The sequence below is a fragment of the Meleagris gallopavo genome, chromosome 8, assembly GCF_000146605.3.
Source record: "Meleagris gallopavo isolate NT-WF06-2002-E0010 breed Aviagen turkey brand Nicholas breeding stock chromosome 8, Turkey_5.1, whole genome shotgun sequence".
NCBI lineage: Eukaryota > Metazoa > Chordata > Aves > Galliformes > Phasianidae > Meleagris > Meleagris gallopavo.
Window position 1 is genome coordinate 33,903,728 of NC_015018.2, and position 17,606 is coordinate 33,921,333.

Genomic DNA, 17,606 nt, shown 5'->3' on the forward strand with positions numbered 1-17,606 from the left:
CAGGGCCGCCCATGGCAGAGCGGGCCCTGTGCCAGTCTGTGCCGCCACACGGAGCCCTTCAGCGAGGGGCTGGGAGCTGCTCGGACCACCAGGGGCACAGAGCAGCCCAGCTCCGGCCGGCAGTGCCGCCCCGCACCCCACAGAGCTGTGCAGACGCAGGGCAGCCCGGCAGCAGCGGCCCAGTGCCATCCAGCAGCTCCCGGCCGTGCTCCCTCATCCCCTCTCCCACATCACCGCAAGGCAAACGGCCCGGCACCCCAAACCCAAGGAAAGCCCCAAAGCCATGGGGCAGAGCCCCCGCGCTGGGCCCGGCACCGCAGCCCCCCAGGCACACGGTGCCCCGCTCTGCCCAGCAGCACGTCCCCGGCGGGGGCTGGCTGCTTGCGGGGCCAAGAAGCCCAACGCCCACAGGCAGTGCCTTCTGCCAGCACAGAGGTGTAACCAGCACCTCCCACACCAGCACAGAACAGTTTCCAAACCAAATCCTTTTAATAAGCAGCTCTCTTGCACTTCCCTATCGCTGAAAGACCGCTGGGTCAGCCCCATTAGGTCCTACTCAGAACATAAATTGCAAACACTCATGCCTGCAAAGATGATGGAACCCTCCTGTTCTGGACACTGACGTGCTATGGTGTGCATGTGAGTAAGCAGAGAATTTCTAAAGCACTGGACGGCACGGCCTCAGCACCACATGCAGGAATAAAACAGAGCTTTAGTCAGCCTTAATCAGCCCTCTCTTGTCCCCTCCGTTCCCTGCCCATTGCTGCTCACTCCTCCTTTCTCCTGTTGTTTCTCTTCCAAGTCTGCATTTCTCTCCTCCCGCTAGAAGTGAGAAGTCTATAATACACAGGTGTCAACAAGTTCCACCTGTGCCTTTGTAATTATTATTTTTTCCTATGACACTGTGTGTGGAAAAAAAGATGCGAATGTTGTCTGAGCCACGTGTACTGACATTACACGCTGCTGGACTCTCCATTATGCACAGGTCCTGGGTCCGTCTTGGAATGGAAGAGAGCGGTGGGAACATGAATGATCTGCTCAGAACACCTCTGGTCTCCAGACGAGCTCTCATTCACAGGACGGTGCAGACACGACGTTATATGGCCATACCTTGGGGCCTCAGTCCCAGCCCCTTCAGTGCCCCCTGGGAGCCTTAGCAACACTGCAGGAGCAGCAAGCAACGATGAGATGTATTAGGGAAAAGCCATAATCAGTGTAACAATGACAAACAAGAGAAAATTGTGCCATCTGGACTTGATGGACTTTCCATTTACATGTCACTGCATTTCACCTTCCAGATTATCTATCGGCTGATGCACCAGATTTAAAGCAATTCCTTCTTAAATAAGGATGTTGTTCTTACATGGCAGCTACACACTGCAAATGTTTCCATTAAAAACGATTGACGGGAATGAAAAAAAGGAAAGGAAAAAATAAGCCAAGCTCAGGAGAGGTCAGCACACAGCTGGGAGCTCAGCGCTGCAGCAGCTGCATGGAAGGAGCGTGCGTCTGCCTCTCATTACAAGCAAATTACAGAGATTAAAACCAACAATGCTGTGAATTCACGGATTTACACCGACTCCCCAGCACCGCCAGCCCTCGTCACAGGATGCAGGATCCCTGCTGGCCCCTGGCAGGGCAGCGAGCTGAGACTTACACAGGGAAGTAAGGAAAAGCAGGCTGTGTGTGATAGTGCAGCACCCAGCGTGTGTGTGAAGGAATGATCCCCTATGCAGAGCACTAAATGCAAGCTTGAAATGCACAACTCGAGCTCCAAGAAGTCCTATGTTCACTGAAACTGATGCGAGACCCCCCCAAGATAAAAGGGCTGAGTTTCATCTCTGCAATCGTTCCACCTTAGCACAGAGGTGAGCACAGCGCTGATCCCTGCAATTAAAGTCCTCTCCCATGTGCAGGTGATGCACTGCCTGCCCTCCCTGCCTGTCTGTAACCTTCTGCAGGCTGCACCACGTTTGTTTGCACCTCACACAGCCCCTGTGCTACACGTGCTGTTAGGAACAGGTTATTTACATCTTTCCTACCTCCCAGTTTCAAAAATTTCTGATAACTGACAGCAAACCAATAAATAAATAAATAAATAAATAAATTAGATTGCAACCTTTTCCTCCTCTCAGCCTCCTCTTTCCTCGCTGACATCTCGAGCACTTTCCAGTTAGACTTAATGAAGTGTTCTCCTTACTCCCTAAAGGCAAAGACGAATCTCCTACCTTCTGGGGAAAAGAAAAAATTGCTCAAAATCTGTTTCCTCTTGACTAAAAATAACGACAGGAAGACTAAATGTCTCCTGAAATAGCTTAATGGCACCCAGGTATATTCAAAGAGCCACCATCAGCTTTAAATACATAAAGAGATATTTATATTAATACGCCAGTATTTTCACACCATAATTAACCACTGTGGGCAAGCCATGTGCTGCCAGAGGAGGAAGGCACAAACACAGCACGTCTGCTCGGCAGGGCCTTCACACACACACCCCGACCAGCAAAGCCACAAGGACACAGCCCGTGTCCACCCCTCCCACTTTAAAAACCCTTCTTACCGCGGCTTGGCTCACCAGAGCTGCCTGGGGGTCATGAGGAGAGGGGGAGATATTTTTTTCTTGCCTTTTTGCCCCTTCTTAGTGTTTTCCCTTTCCCTGAGCTGCTTTAGAACGTGAGCTCACAGCCCTCCTCCCAGCGCAGCGAGCTGACAGCCTGCAGGACGCGAGCTCTCACCCTGCTCCATCATTCACTGCATGTCACCATTCATAACCCATCTGCGTAATCAAAAAAGGAAGAAGAAAAATCTGAAAGAAACAAAGCCACTAATTACATTAGATTTTGGTCTTGGCATTTCTCTAAACATCTAAGAAAATGATTCCTGTGAGTGATTTCTCTACTTTTAGCACACGAGGAACCAGGGCGCACACAGCTCCCAGCCCAGCTGCAGCGCTCAGGAGGACACACTATTTTTCTCTAATGCAATTCTTTCAGTGAAGGATTCAGTCTTATTCAGACCAAGAGAATAAATGCCATCCAGCGTCAAAACCAAACCAAACCCATGACTATACAATGTCTTATCTACCCGCTTCGGATCTGCAGGAAGGATGATAGAACAAAAGATGGGCGCTGAATCATCTCCAGACATGAAATTCTCCCCCAGAAGTCACAGAATCATAGAATGGCCTGGGTTGAAAAGGACCACAATGATCACCTAGTTTCAACCCCTGTGCCACGGGCAGGGTCACCAACCACCAGTCAGCCGTCTTACGTACAAGAAGGATAAATGTTGCATATACATAGGCAGTTTTTCCATCTTTTTCACACTGCCAAGTCAACTAGGGGCTGACTTCCCCATGCTGCAATGGCACCAGGGCAGAGGGAAGGCACCCAGGTGCACCCTGCAGAGGCACAGGCTGACAGCCCTGCTCTGCCTGCCCTGCGCTCATCCCTCATCCCTGCAGTGCAGAGCTGCACCCAGCAGCCCAGGGCTCGCCGAGTTCACCAGGACTGCGGCTGGGCAGCTTAACTCAGCTCTATCTGCACGGTTCCGTTGTTTAAATAAGTGTGTAATTGGCAATATTGAATGAAATATGGAATAAATACCACTTGTCACTACCCAACGCTACAACTCCTTTAAGCCTATAATTACTGACAAAAGCCTTTTACGACCATATAAATCTCCCACGGATCCCTCTCTAAATAAGTCTGGGCTGAATCTGAAGATTTCCATCCGAGAAGACGGAAATTGATTTTAACTGACTTATCCCCCAGGTCTTCACAGTAAGCACTGCCAGCACACGACTCACCGACACCAGGCTGGGAGCAGCTCCTCGCACACGTCAGCCAGACCAGCACCGTGGTGTCAGGAACACCCCCAAGGGTTTGACTTTCTGCGTCAGTGGGAAGGCAGCACTGGTCAGATTCACCGAAATACACAACGTACCGTTCCAGGACTGCTCCGACAAGCTCACCAAATGCAGGCTCCATCGGGGGTACCGTCATCAATTCTGCACCTGGGCAGAGCCACGTCTGGCACGTGAAGCACTGCAGGCCCCGCGGGGATCTCAGCCGTACGCAGAACGCACACTCTGCCTCTTCTTATCAGAGGTTCCAGTTCACGTTTTCAAACGTAAGGTATTTTTTTGTGTCTGTTGAGCGAGAAGTACTCAAAACGCATTAATGTCTTGCTCTATTAACAAAGGAACTATGGCAACACAATTATAGTTGCCAAGAGAATTACAGAAACAAGGTTTAATAGTTAATAAGAGCCAGATGATGTCAGACTCGTCTTTTAAGACCAGCCCGTATCTGTCCATTAGAACTTAATGTCCCAGAAACTGGGGTTGGTCAGTATCAAATAGTCTTCCTTTTATCCCAATTATCAGTAACAAAAGCAATTTTCTAAATAACAGGTTAGAGTTGCACGAAATGCGGCCAGAGCACGCCTGCGGTTCACAGCACCACTATGAGCCCCTTTTGTTAAGGAGCAATTTTCCCGTGTCAGAGATGAGAATCAAAATTTAATGTGTGCTACAAAAATGGAAAAACTACAGAAGTTGCCCACAGAATTTCCATCTGCTACGTGCCCTGCAGCACACATGGAGGAGATCAAAGAATGTGCTGAAGTAATATTTGTGTCAACACATTTCTGAACTACGCTAAATTTTTGTTTATCTATTTACTTCAAGCTGAGGTGATTAAAATCTCTTAAGAAATTATTTCCAGCGTAAATTAGTTTCTAAAATACAAGGATGATTACTTTAGGGAACAACACTGAGTCGGCAGGCGCACTTGCAGATCTTTTCCTTAATTTGGACAAACCAAAAACGTCCCCATGACTTCTGAAGCCCGCAAAGCACCTCCAGCTCCTGCCGCCTCCGTCCACAGTGCTGCTGAGCATCAGCTGGCAGTGAAGGCGAGAGGCAGAACGCACGGACACAGGCAGCATCCCCGCCATCTCCCGAGAGGAATTGGTGACAAGGGTAAATTATCTACACTGCTGTAAGTCAGATTTTCGCTTTAACAAAAATAAAAATCACACGCATTGTGTGTACCTTGACGCCTGCATAAAAGATGTGCTCCCGAACCACACAGTATCTGCTGACATCTTCTATTTCAGGAAGCAAGCCTTCAACTCCCTTCCACTTGTGAAGCACTGAAAGCCTGTGATTACCACCGAGCACATGTGGCCTTCTTGAAAAACACAAATAAAGCAAGAGATGGGGAGCAGGAGTGCTGCGGGCCCTGAGTAGTGCTCTGAGCTGGAGCACCCAGCTCCCATCTGGGAGGGTCAGGCAGACAGGACAAATGGAGCCTCACCAAAGGGATGAAAAATGCTCTTTAGTAAAGGAAATGAAGTAAGCACAGCAGGGATACAGCACTGGAGATCAGTTACACCACCAAAAAATCCACTTTCTTTGCAGGTGACCTCAACAGGCTCTGAAGATGGAAAAGCCAGATTTTAAACGGGCTCCAAGCTGCACACGTGTTCTCAGCATAGAAAATTTCAGAGGATTGCAGAATATTGTCCAAAAGTCAACTTGTCTGCCCCAAGCTCTGCTGCTACTGTCATCACTGGAGACGCAGCCCCTACCCGAGCATCAATTCAAACCTCCTCACACCTCACTGTTCTCTGGCACACTCTATTCTTGGCAGCTGTCAGCTCACGGATCCTTCAACACATCCCACCTTTGACCTGCTGCATCTTCCACGGCTCCCTTTCATTTCAGACTCCAGTGCTGCTTCCCACGCAATCAATCACAAAACATTTAACGCTCCCAAAGAGGAAGGCTGGGTCCTTATCTCTAAATCTCTAGATTTCTCCTGCTTACTCCTGACTCTGCTCTTCTTACTCTACAATGCAAAATTGGATGTTGCCAGGTCCTCATACAACAAATTGACTTCTTAGAGGTTTTTGCCCCAATGGATTTAGTCAGGTCACCAGCCAGGACCTCAGCCCAAGCGACTGCAGCTCCACGCAAGCTGAAGGCAGGACGAGGCACAAGCTCTCTCCACGTCCATGTCAGCATCACCAAGCCACCAAGCCCCGGAGCACCCTGCAGTGCCTTGTTGTGCCCAGGGCCAGCACACCTGAGGGTTCTGCATGTAACCGCAGCACAGCTGGATGAAGCTGCCTCTGTACAGAGCTGCCTGCTGCCCTGGGAGCCCCAATGAGCCACGGCCGTGCAGAGCCCACAGCACACAGCTGTGTAGGGGGGTGAGTTCCAAAATGTTTTAGCAACTCCTCAGCAACATTTCAGGAACAAGAAATGTACAATTTGGAGGAATTTCTCAGAGTTAGCATCCTTTCTACAAAGAGATTAAAACCTCATGTGAACATTACATGAGATAAGGAAACGTTCTCTATGAAGTGAACATCTTAATAACAGATGGCTCATATTTGGATCATTCTATCATAAATATAATATTCACCATTTGGGATAATATGAGCAGTACAGCTGTCCATTGTTCCCACACAGACATTTTTTTGTTCATTAAGTAAGGAAGTCAAGTGGCAGGAGCACAGAAAATGACAGCACGTCTTAAATGCCGACAGGGCGACTCTCCTAATAGCGTTGCTATTGATTAGGAAGCACAAACATGACCCTGCCAAGCCTTCTGGAGCAAAGCCATCCTGCCCTGGGAGCAGCACCGAATGGTTCCCCATCTCATTGCTCAAAGAAGGCCCGCAGCTCAGGAAGGGCTGCTTTTCCCTCTGTGTTTCTCCACATAAACCTCACAACTACAAAAGCAAACAATAATTAAATCGAAACCTTATCTGTTACCTCTCTGATAAATTATGAATTGCTGCATTACGGACACTCGCTAATTCAGAAGGCTGCTAAATAAAACACACCGATGTTCACAACTGCCACGTAATTTAATAACCTCGGACAGCCTCAGTGAGAGCAGCACCAGGCTGTGCTCAGTAGAACCGGGCCCTGCAGGGAATAGGCACAGAAAGGAGCACAGATCTAAACTAGGGAAGAGATGACTCAGACAAGGCTGTTAGAATGAGGCAGATGATAAAAATACCCTGAAGACGTAAGGGAAATTGCAAAAACACTAATTTGATTCTAACCCGGTACCACTGGGCCCATTCTCTTCTTCTTTGTTGCCTAACCATAACCTAAACCTGAACAGCAGTAGCATCAGGGACGGGCCACAGGGAGCCGTGCAGAAATGCACACCCACCGCCCCAGGGCTGCTGTGCTCTGCACCCAGGCTGCACTCACTGCTGGCACATCGTGGTTGCACTCCTTCCCTCCCCTCCCCAGGCTGGGTGCCCTCCCACCAGTGCTCCCACCTCCCTGTTCTGGGGAATGCACCCTTCCTAAGTAGCTGCTGTTGAGATTGATAGGAAAAGTGTGAAAATTTCCTGAATTGTAAGGAAAAGAGCACCAAAACCAGGAGAGTATGGCATGATTAAGTCCAAAAAGCAGATTGATTAATCAGCTCCATATCGAGCTGAGAACAAAACGCTGCAGCCTGCTCTGTGACTGCGAGCTCCTCCAGAGCAGAACGTCTGCAGAAGGCCCAGGTGAACGTTTCTCACTTCCAACAACAAATGCCTCTAAAGACAAATGTTAATTTCTTTGAGGCTTTTGTACTGGAGCAGAATAAGCTACCTCTAATCTTACTAGCTTGCAAAGCAAATTTTAGTTCAGAAGCTGGAGATTTGCTTCTTCCGGAAGCGGCATCTCTGACTGCCATTAAGTAACGGACACCTATTTAATTGAAGTCTGTCACTCGACACAAATCTCTAGAAATAGTTTCTCAAATTACCTCTTCGAAATGTTTTCTGTGGAGGAATAACTGAGGCCACGACCTTCACCATGAGCAGAGGGAACAGAGATGGCCCCAACCACGTCCAGCCCCAGCCACGAAGCTCCGGGCAGCAACCTGCCCCTCTGGGAACGGGGCTGCACCACAGACCTGGGGCACGTACACTGTGCTCACTATGCTACCACCTATACACTGTGCTATGAAGAGCCTCTCGTCAGCCCGGAGCCCCAAAGCATTTGTCAGGAAAAAATAAGTAAATAAATAAAAGTCCAGCCGCAGCCTTAATGTGCTCCCATCTACATCAGTGGTCCGTCAGGCAACTGGGTGAGGCAAAATGGAAACTGTCACTGATTGCTTTGGAAAATCCTATTAATTAACAGCGTGTCAAACATGTGAGGCACATTTTAATGATACACTGAAAGACACGTGCGTTCTAAGCTATTCCTTGTTAACTAATTATGAAATGCAAAGTCACTGCCAATTTACCATTGCACAACAACGTTACAGCTGCTTTCGTGTTGGCACAATAGGCTTAGGCTTTAAAATAGATCCCTCAGAGGCAGAAAGTGATTAACAGGAAAATCAGGCAGAGCAGGCCGTTTTCCTGGTGAGCAACAACTGCTGGTAGCCACAGCTTTGAACAGAGTTCACCGTGAGCGTTAATGCGCTGTAATACCTGAAGTTTCTAACTCAAAATAAATGAACGCACACATTATTTTTTTTCCCCTGATTTTCCTTTTTCTTAGCTCACTTCCCAAAGGTTCAAATGAGTTGTTCTCATTGACTGCTCTGTGCATTACTTATGTCATTTCCTTGCATTCAGGCTGCAAAAATGAATGTAAAACCAGAGAAGCTGGAAGTTCACCATACTTTAACTTGGGTTTTAGCAACTAGGCTTCAGCTCCATAGAGTAACTCCAGTAACCGCATCGCACTTTAGCAGAACATCTTTGTTTACACCAAACACACCACATAACATTCAGCAGTATATGAGGAAGGACTGTAATGAAAATTGTACTGTAATTGTCAAAACAAATAAGCAACACTTATTTTGCTCATTTGCCGAGACAAATTTGCATAGGCACCAAAATGAATGTGTTGGATGATGGATTTAAGTGAAGCGGTATGGCAAAACAAGAAACATGGCCATGGGCTGCAGGGCCGGCTGATGAGCAAAGGGCTGCAGTGTGAAAGCTGCAGCAGCCTGTGTGTTCTATGGGAGCAACCCTTACAGCACACGCATTGCTTCTTCTACAAAACACCCAGAATGGAGCCAGGGCGTGGTTGTAATGGGGCGCAGAACAACGGGACAGGCAACCCCAAGCCCTCGCTCAAGTCCCTGAAAGAACATTCCTCTTACTTGCTTTTTAATTAACCATCAATAATTAACATCGCCCCAGCAGCCTCAGCAGAGTGCCTCTTAATGGCTTTCTATGCCCTCTAACTACAGAACAATTTAATTAAAGACCGATCCTCGTCAAGCCAGCAGGTCTGCTCTTCTCCAGCACCAAACCAAAGATACTTTCAGTTTACATTATGTACATTAGATCTACATGAGCAATGCTTTAAGTTTAGCGATTATCCTGTCCGTCTGCCCACCCACCCCCATTGCAGCACACAGCCCAGTGCTGATCTCCACTGTGACACCACCAACGGTCCACAAGGATGGTAAATTTGGTTTCCCCTTCTTTCCCCTTTGTGTTTCTTGAAAGTGTTGACAATGTCAGGATTCTGCTTGAAATCAGAGCCATCAGCGTAACACACACAGGAGCTATGCCTGAAGTGGAAAAAGCCAGCTATGCAGATGACATTCTGTGCTTGAGTAATTAAGCCAGATACAGGAACAAACACTCAGAGACTGCTCAGTGCAAACAGCGCAGCAGCAACTGGCTGTTCCCTGTATCAATCCCTGCTGTAAACGTCAGCTTATTTTTGCTATTTTTTCTTCATGCTCTCTGACATTAATAGAGTAAATTTAGAAACAACAGACAACTCCTTTATATAGCAATACTAAACCTGTAGAAATCGGTGCCCTAAGATGCAGGCAGAGTCCCCAACCATGTGCTTACAGCACTGTCGGGTTGTATTATCGCTGACACACCAAGAGAGCAAAAGCAGCCACGCCATTTCTCCAGGAAACAAACTGGAGGGCAGAGATATTCCTCCCTGCTGCACTGCACCTCTCCTCAGCCACTCTAAGGCTGCTCGTGGAGCTGGGACGCTTCCCAAGACGCTTCAGAAGACTAATTCAGTGCCAGAGCCGCACAGGAAGTAAGGAAATGATATTATCCTCTCGAGAAAAAATGAGAAAACAACGTTCTGGTCGCTGGCTGCAGAACGGGACGTCAGGGCGGAGCCGCGGGGAGCGGAGCTCAGCACCACGGACAGCAACCGCGGCTCCCGCAGCCCGGCGGCCTCGCGGGACGGGGAGCGGCAGAGCCGGGCGGGAAACCGCAGAGCCGGGCGGGAAACCCGGCGCCATCCGTAACCCCACAGCGCCCGGCTCCGGCCTGCTGCTACACAGATCCGCCTCAGAGAGATGGGCCTTCGGGGGAAGGAAAATAGAAAAGATGTTTTTGTATTAGAAGATCAGGGCTCACGCGGGTATTCGAAGTTACTCAAAGCTTCTACTATTGCGCTGCTTGGAAAGGCTCTGTCGTCGGAAAAATTTTGACATTAATTAATAGAAAAGTTTTCAATATTAGCAATTAACAATGCTTTTCCGTGAAAAAGTGAGTCACATTAAACCCGGTAACTGTGGGTAATTAAAGTCCTCACATACTTTTTGTGTGTAGCCACAGAAGGCAACAAAGACTGCTCTCAGAAAAAGAACGGGGGCTGCCCACTTGTTGGTTAATCTCATGTTTTATGCAGAAACGAACACAGAGCTGCAGTGAACAAACGGTTGGGCTCGGCAGCGACCGGTGTGTGATCGACAGCATGGCACAGGAAAAGGCCCTGTACTTTTCTCATACACAGCCCCGGGGCTGTTTGTGCCGTGGGACCCAATCCCCATCGACAGCTGAGGAGATTTCTCACAGCATGTTCTGGCTCTTTCCATCTCTCACACTGAGGAGTGCAGAGCTGCGCTGCGCTGTGCCCCACCTGCACAGGAGCTGCGAGCCACAGAAAGCCCCTGCTGCACGTCTCCTGCCAGTCCCTTCACCAAACACCGCCTACTGCTGCACTCCGTCATGTTTGTTTCACTGCATCTCCTTTCCCACAGGAATAGTCTCTCTGCTGGGAGCCATCTGACAGCACTGCAGGCTCCCACGCCCCACCACAGCCCTGCTGTCAGTAGCCCGTCCCTGCGGCTGTGCAGCCGCCCCTCAGAGCTCCCAACCAGCGCTCCCTCAATCCTCCACTCTTCATGTCCCTTCTGATACAGACGCAGAGCATGCAGGTTTCAAGTGAGGATTGGAGAAGAGCTGAGAGAATTCAGCACCTGAGGGAGGCTGGGAGCAGTGCTTTTTTGTTTGTTTTTAATTGCAGAAGAATCCTGATGAGGTCTGACAATGATTTTTGGGCAGAACCGCCTTCACTATTCAGCATGAAGTCTAAGCTTCGCGGTTTACTGCTGCTTTTTCCAAATACTTCAGTAACGCTTAAGTTTCCCGCGGGGACAGCAGGTAACGGCCCTGAGCAAAGAGCTGGGTTTTCATCCAAAAGGGCTTTTACTATTTGCCACAGCATAAGGAAGAACAAGAGTGTCTTTCACATCCATTTCACTATGGCTGGTAACGACCATTGGAACACTGGGGAGAAAAGGAAAAAGGCACATCTGTACGTGCACCCAACACCTCCCCTGTGTGTGAAGGTGAGCACACACCAACCCTGCAGTGGTGCAGCTCACAGGACACTGATATAATCGCTCATCATCTGTGGGTCCATAAGAAACAATTTATCCAAAAGAACAGCAACTGGAGATGCACTTACCAAAATGCAACTTGCTTGGTTTTTTTAATGTTTATTTACTGCAGCTCTAAAAATGCTGCACATATCATAACTACAGATTTAAGAGTGGGCTCTGCTGCAGCTTTCTGCTGTAGCATTTCATTCCACTCAAGCATCACGAAGAAAATTTTAATAAGCAAACAAAGAAAACACACTTTCATGAAAAAGAGCTGAAGCTGTTCCCTTCTGCTCCATTCTTGGCAGCTAGACAGATGAGTGCCACGGAGATGCACTTAATGCCTGCAATGATGTCCTCAATGCATGCACAAAATGGGACCCACAAGAGCAGACTGGGGACCAGCAGTGCTGCACTCGATCCCACACGGAGCCCTCAGCAACTGCAGGCCTGGCTGCCTCACCATGCAGGCAATTACACGTATGTGCATTTTAAAAAGCTGACAAGGTCTTTATTTACTTACACGGTGATGTGAGCAGCGTGTGGTATCTGCACGTACTTTGTACATGCAGCTAATTTATACACTATCCAGTTAAGATAGCATTCCACGCGACAGCACTGTCAACACAATTATGGTAACTCGAAAACAAACTCTGGATTTTCCTCCTCAGTAGAAGCACCAGTGCAGCCTGCAGCGCACACGTGGCCCCGCAGTGCTATTTTAGGAGCACAGTCCTATCTTTGTCCTGGCAGTGATGAGCAGCAGACACGCGCTCCCAAAATACCTTCGGCAGGGAGGAGCCAGTTTGCTCTCTCTCCATCAGCGGTGCCTCAGCCCTGGGAAACGCGGCCCACGGCACTGACAAACCCAGCTGGAGAAGATCATCAGCAGCACCAGGGCCTGCCGTGGTTTGGAAAGGAGAAAGAATCGCCCTCCAGCCTGAAGGGAGAAGGGGGAATACCTTCAGAGATGCTGAGCCAAGCGCAGAAAAACACTGCGCCAAGGCTGGAAGGAACACAGAGCTAAAGCCACTGCTTAAGTTTTACGGAGGGGCAAACAACGATACAACTCCTGTTGCTATTACTTGGCGTTTTGACAAACAGAAGCAATTTGTCCCCGTTAAAAAGAACCTGGTGTTTGGTGCATAACTTCACACACTGATCTCTGTATGAGAAAGCCACGCCAAAAGATGCACATTTCAGTGCACCGTGCATTAATCAATCCCTCAGTTCTGCTCCTGTCACCAGCTTGTTTTGACACCTGCTCACAATTTTTCTCACTTTGGCATCTAACGTGTGACAAAAACCAATCAAACCAAAATGAACAGCAAACAGCAGCCCCGGCACGCTGAGCTTGTGCTGTGCCACACACAGCATCTGAGCTGCACACAGACCTGCCCTGCTGTCACAGAGCTACCACGGGACCTCTGCACAGCACTGACACAGCAACATCCTCACCTGCCCCAGCACCTGCCTGCACGGAGCAGCCACACCGAGGCACAGCAGGACTGCTGCTGGCTGCCAGGCAGCGTGCAGGTGCTGGGATGAGCCGAGCACAGCACTGTGCGGTGGGAGCAGGGCAGCCACCTCTGCTGCTGAGCACTGTGTGCTATTCTACAATCACAGAACAGTGCAGGCTGGAAAAGCCCCTTCAGATCCCCAAACCCAGCCCACAGCCACATCCCTCAGTGCCACATCCCTGCAGCTCTGAACACCTCCATGGACAAGGACTGCCCACCCCTGGGCAGCTGTGCCAGCGCCTGGCCGCTCTCTGGAGCAGACGTTGCTCTGGTACCAACCTGAGCCTCCCTGGTGCAATGTGAGGCCAGCACCTCTCATTCCATCGCTGTTATATGGGGCAGAGACCAACCCCTACCTCGCCACAACCTCCTATCAGGAGTTGTAAGGAGCAGTGAGGTCCCCTGAGCCGCCTCTTCTCCACAGCCAACAACCCCAGCTCCCTCAGCCGCTCCCCATAAGCCCCGTGCTCCAGATCTGCACAGCACTGCTGTCCTTCTCTGGACGTGTTCCAGAGCCTTGATGCCTTCCTTGCAGTGAAGAGCTTTACTCTCTTCCTACAAGACAGAGCTCATTTCTGAACAGGCACCACTTCCCAGCTGGGGAACTCAAAGATAAACCCAGCTCATAGCAACAGCTCAAGCCAGCAGTGTCTTCCCTGGAAGTGCTCATTACTGGTTAAAGGTGCAGAGATGCACGACAGTAAACAAACACAGCCCAGGTGAAGGCCAGGCAGGACGTTACTGACTGATGGCACTGCCAGGGCAGGCGTGGGGCTGAAGCCTGGCTGGGTGCCCTGTCTGCTGGAGCATGGAGAAAACCCAGAACCTGGAACATGAAGTTACTGGGGCTGTTTGAACACCTGTGAATTATTCATTTCATTACAACACGAAGTACTAAGCCTTTAAAATGCAAATTACTTGGGACCAGGCTTTAGCCTTATTTTCTGTAGAGCAAAAAGCACATTCTCCCACGGTGCAAACAACCCAAGCCTAATACATATTATTTTCTGTGTTTCCTACTTTCTAGCCTTGCCTGCCAGCTCCCATTAACTGGGGTTCCAGGAAAACATGCAGCACATTCTCTTTCTAATGGATTGTGTGACATAGTTTTACAAGGTCATTTAGCATTCTTCATATCACGGTTCAAAAAAAAAAGAAAGACCTTTCACATGAGATATGGTACCACACTGACAGTGTGAGATAGCATGAGGTGCCGGCAGCATGGCAGAAAGGTGCACCCACTGACAGCCCGATCCCAGAGGTAACCGATCCACAGCAACCTGCAGCACACGAAGACCAACTGCACAGCCATCAATATGCTTGGGCAGATTTCATTTCTGTTCAGTTGTCATGGCACTGGCTTGTGGGTGTTTGCAATATGCACTGCCAGGGAGTGTCACACCTCGGCAACACACTTGCTATCCAATGCTTCAAAAGTGCTTTTTCTACACCAAAATAGCACAGAAAATAGTAGTAGCAGTGAGAAGCCATTTGAAAGGAAAAAAAGATGTGCTCATGAGACGTCCGGAGCCCTCCAAGGTGTGCACACACTGCACTACCTGTGCAGCCAGCAGGAAAGAGATTTCAAAGGAACCTGACTGACCCTGATGGGCTCCTGCACAGCGAACGGCCAGCTGACACACACAGCTACACAACCAGCCCCACTCCTTCAGCAGCAGCACTATGCAGCCCCCACCTCACCGAGTTCTGGCCTACCCTATGGAGAACAGCTTGCTCTCAGCAGCCAGAGCTTCTGCTCAAGCCTTTCGCTCTGACTTTTGTCACTAGATTCAGGTTCTAAAATCAGAAACACATCACAATCCTTTAAATAACCATAGAAGTGGTTCTAAGCACTCCCCCCATGCTCTCGTACTACATAACCTGTCTATACCAGTAACATTGAAGTCCAGTGCTAGGAAGCGTCTCAGGTGCCAAGTTCCCCATACCACAGTGGTTTCTCACCAATTCGGTGTCTTCCTAGTTACAGCTGTTCCCTTTTTCCCCCACTCTGGGTATCTGAAATACACACGATGGCTTCTGATACCACCATGCAATCCTTCTCCTCACACATTTTGCATTGGTTGTGGGATTTGTTTCAGGGTGGGGAGAAGGGGCTCGGTCAGGGACTGAACCTGAAATGAAGAAAGATGGAAATATTTTTTTCCCGAGCAAAGACAGCCGTGTTTTTCCCTTGTACAGAGCATGCAGCAGGGAGACCCAATGCAAGGCACCAGAGTCATGCTTCGACGCTTTTAGCCTTACCGCTTTGCTTCCAGGTGCTCAGTACATTTCTCCAGCCCCCCCACTCTGCACCAGCCCTGGACAACACGTGCTCCACTCACACTGGAAGAACTTGCTGCAGGTTAACACAGAACTGCTCGGAGCACACGAACTCACTGCTGGTGCCCACAGAGCCAAACAAGGTTATTTTTTGAGCCACAAATGATCAGCTTCCAGAACTGTCATTTGAGCTGTGAATACATCAGTACGTGGTGTTCCACTTAATTACACGGGCTGGCTGACCATCACCCACAAGGACTCAGTTGGACCAGCGGGCTGCTGAAGTCACAGCATCACTCAGCACCTCATCCCTCTGCTGGTCCAGGTGTGGGAAAAGCCCCCGAAGAACCACACGGAGGTGACTCAGCACATCAACGTTCTGGCACTGTCAGATCTCACTGCTTAGCACTGCTCACAGCCGTCTGTTCCCACACATCCCGAGCAGTTTTAGTTTTCCATAACTGTCACGTAAAACAATTTAATTCTTGAAGAATTAAAGTGGAACAGGAGAAGAGGATGCTGACATTTATCTTCTCCTGTGAGGAGACACTAAGGTGCTCACAAGCCACACGCCCTCCGTTGGGGAGACGAAGGCTGAAGCACAGGTTGGCTGTCAGCTCCCCTCCTCACAGCTCCCTGCTGCACACCTACCCACACACAGCACAGAAGCACTCGGATTCACACTTCTGTCAGCACTGCCGGGTGCATTTACCTCCCCGTGACCTGCACATCACACAGCAGGCAATTATTATGTAGTTATTATCCATAATTAGTGGTGCTCTGCCACAGGGGTCCTGGGGCAAGGCAGGAAAACCATTCCACAAGAAACAGACGCTGAAAAGGAACCGTTCTCCACATCGTACACACAGACATGCAGTGTGCACCGCCCCTGGATGTCTGCGACCACCATCATGTGAGAACTACACCAGCTGTGTGCAGCTGTGAAGTGCTCATCGCTTCAGAAGTTCCACACAGTAGAAGCATCAAATCGACACAAATCAACACCTTTCACTTCCAAGGTTGTAATTTTTAACTTACAAAAGCTGACGTTATGCACCACACGACCTGCACCTCCACGTGCCAGGCACCCGCCGCCCTTGGGTCTCAGCACTGCCTGGAAGCACGCACAACAGCTCCTGTTCAGCTCCATTTAATTGCACTCGTAGCCCCTGGAAAACTCAGCTGCAGACACCAGGGGAAGCAGCAGCAGAACAAGGTCATCACACCAGTAACACAACAGGCTGCCCTGGGCTGGGGGTCCCGATCCTGCAGCTGTTCAGACCCCTGGGGACGTGGCACAGAGGGATGTGGGCAGTGGATCTCAGGGGGCTCTTCCAGCCTGAAAGGTTCTGTACTTCTGCCATTCTAATGTGATAAATAAGGTGTTTAAGCCCCTAAAAGCATGTTCTTCAGTGCTATTCTCAGTTCACAAACAGATTGTTTTAAACAGACTGTAGTGATTGGGACCTTTAGAGAAGAGGTGAAGTATCAATTTGATCTGACATTCTGCCTGTATCTTTGATTACTTTCTCTGATCTGCCTTCTCCATTCCAATAAAGCCAGCATCCCATGAATCGCAGTCGGGTCTGTTAACTTTTCCGTATTTGACTTCAGGAAAGCAGCCTCAGCTGCCCCCTGGTTTTCAGCTGACCGTCTGAAAGCACAACTGCCAGAAAGCTCCCAATTGCCAGAGGGAGCAAAGTGCCTCCTGCTCCAGGCAGGCCAGGCAGCAGAACGTGTGACAAGAACCTGCTCTGGGTAAACCGTGCTCCAAAAAGGGCCACTGCAAGAAGAAAGATCCTTTACAAAAAAGGAACACAAAGAAACAAATGACAACACAGAACACAGCTTTTCTGACACCTCCTTGCAATTCTCACTCCCTCCTCCTCCCCCCAGACACTTACTTAGTTACCACTTTGATACAGAAAGCCTTTATTCCTCTTGTTCTTAAATAACAGGCAGCAAACGCATCTGCGCTCCCAACCCACAGCCGCGCAGTCAGGCTGCAGACAAGCTCTGCCTTCCAGCTGGACACGCTGCCGTTAGATCAGAAAACAGGAAGCAGGAGGAGAAATAAAAGCGTGGTTTGGCAGCCCGACACGACGTAACTCCCGCCTGCGAGAGGGCGGCCTGGAGAGGCAGCTACCGGCCCCGCTCCGTTCCGCCCCCC

General features: G+C 49.5%; 1 protein-coding gene across 1 annotated transcript in view; it reads left to right on the forward strand.

The window, feature by feature from the left end:
- The first annotated feature begins 10,500 nt into the window (after nucleotides 1–10,500).
- Nucleotides 10,501–17,606, forward strand: part of DPYSL4 (dihydropyrimidinase like 4) — an 18,592-nt gene continuing 11,486 nt past the window's right edge. Inside the window, exon 1 of the mRNA XM_019617916.2 lies at nucleotides 10,501–10,518. Coding sequence (XP_019473461.2) covers nucleotides 10,501–10,518 — 18 coding nt within the window. The remainder of the gene's footprint in view (nucleotides 10,519–17,606) is intronic.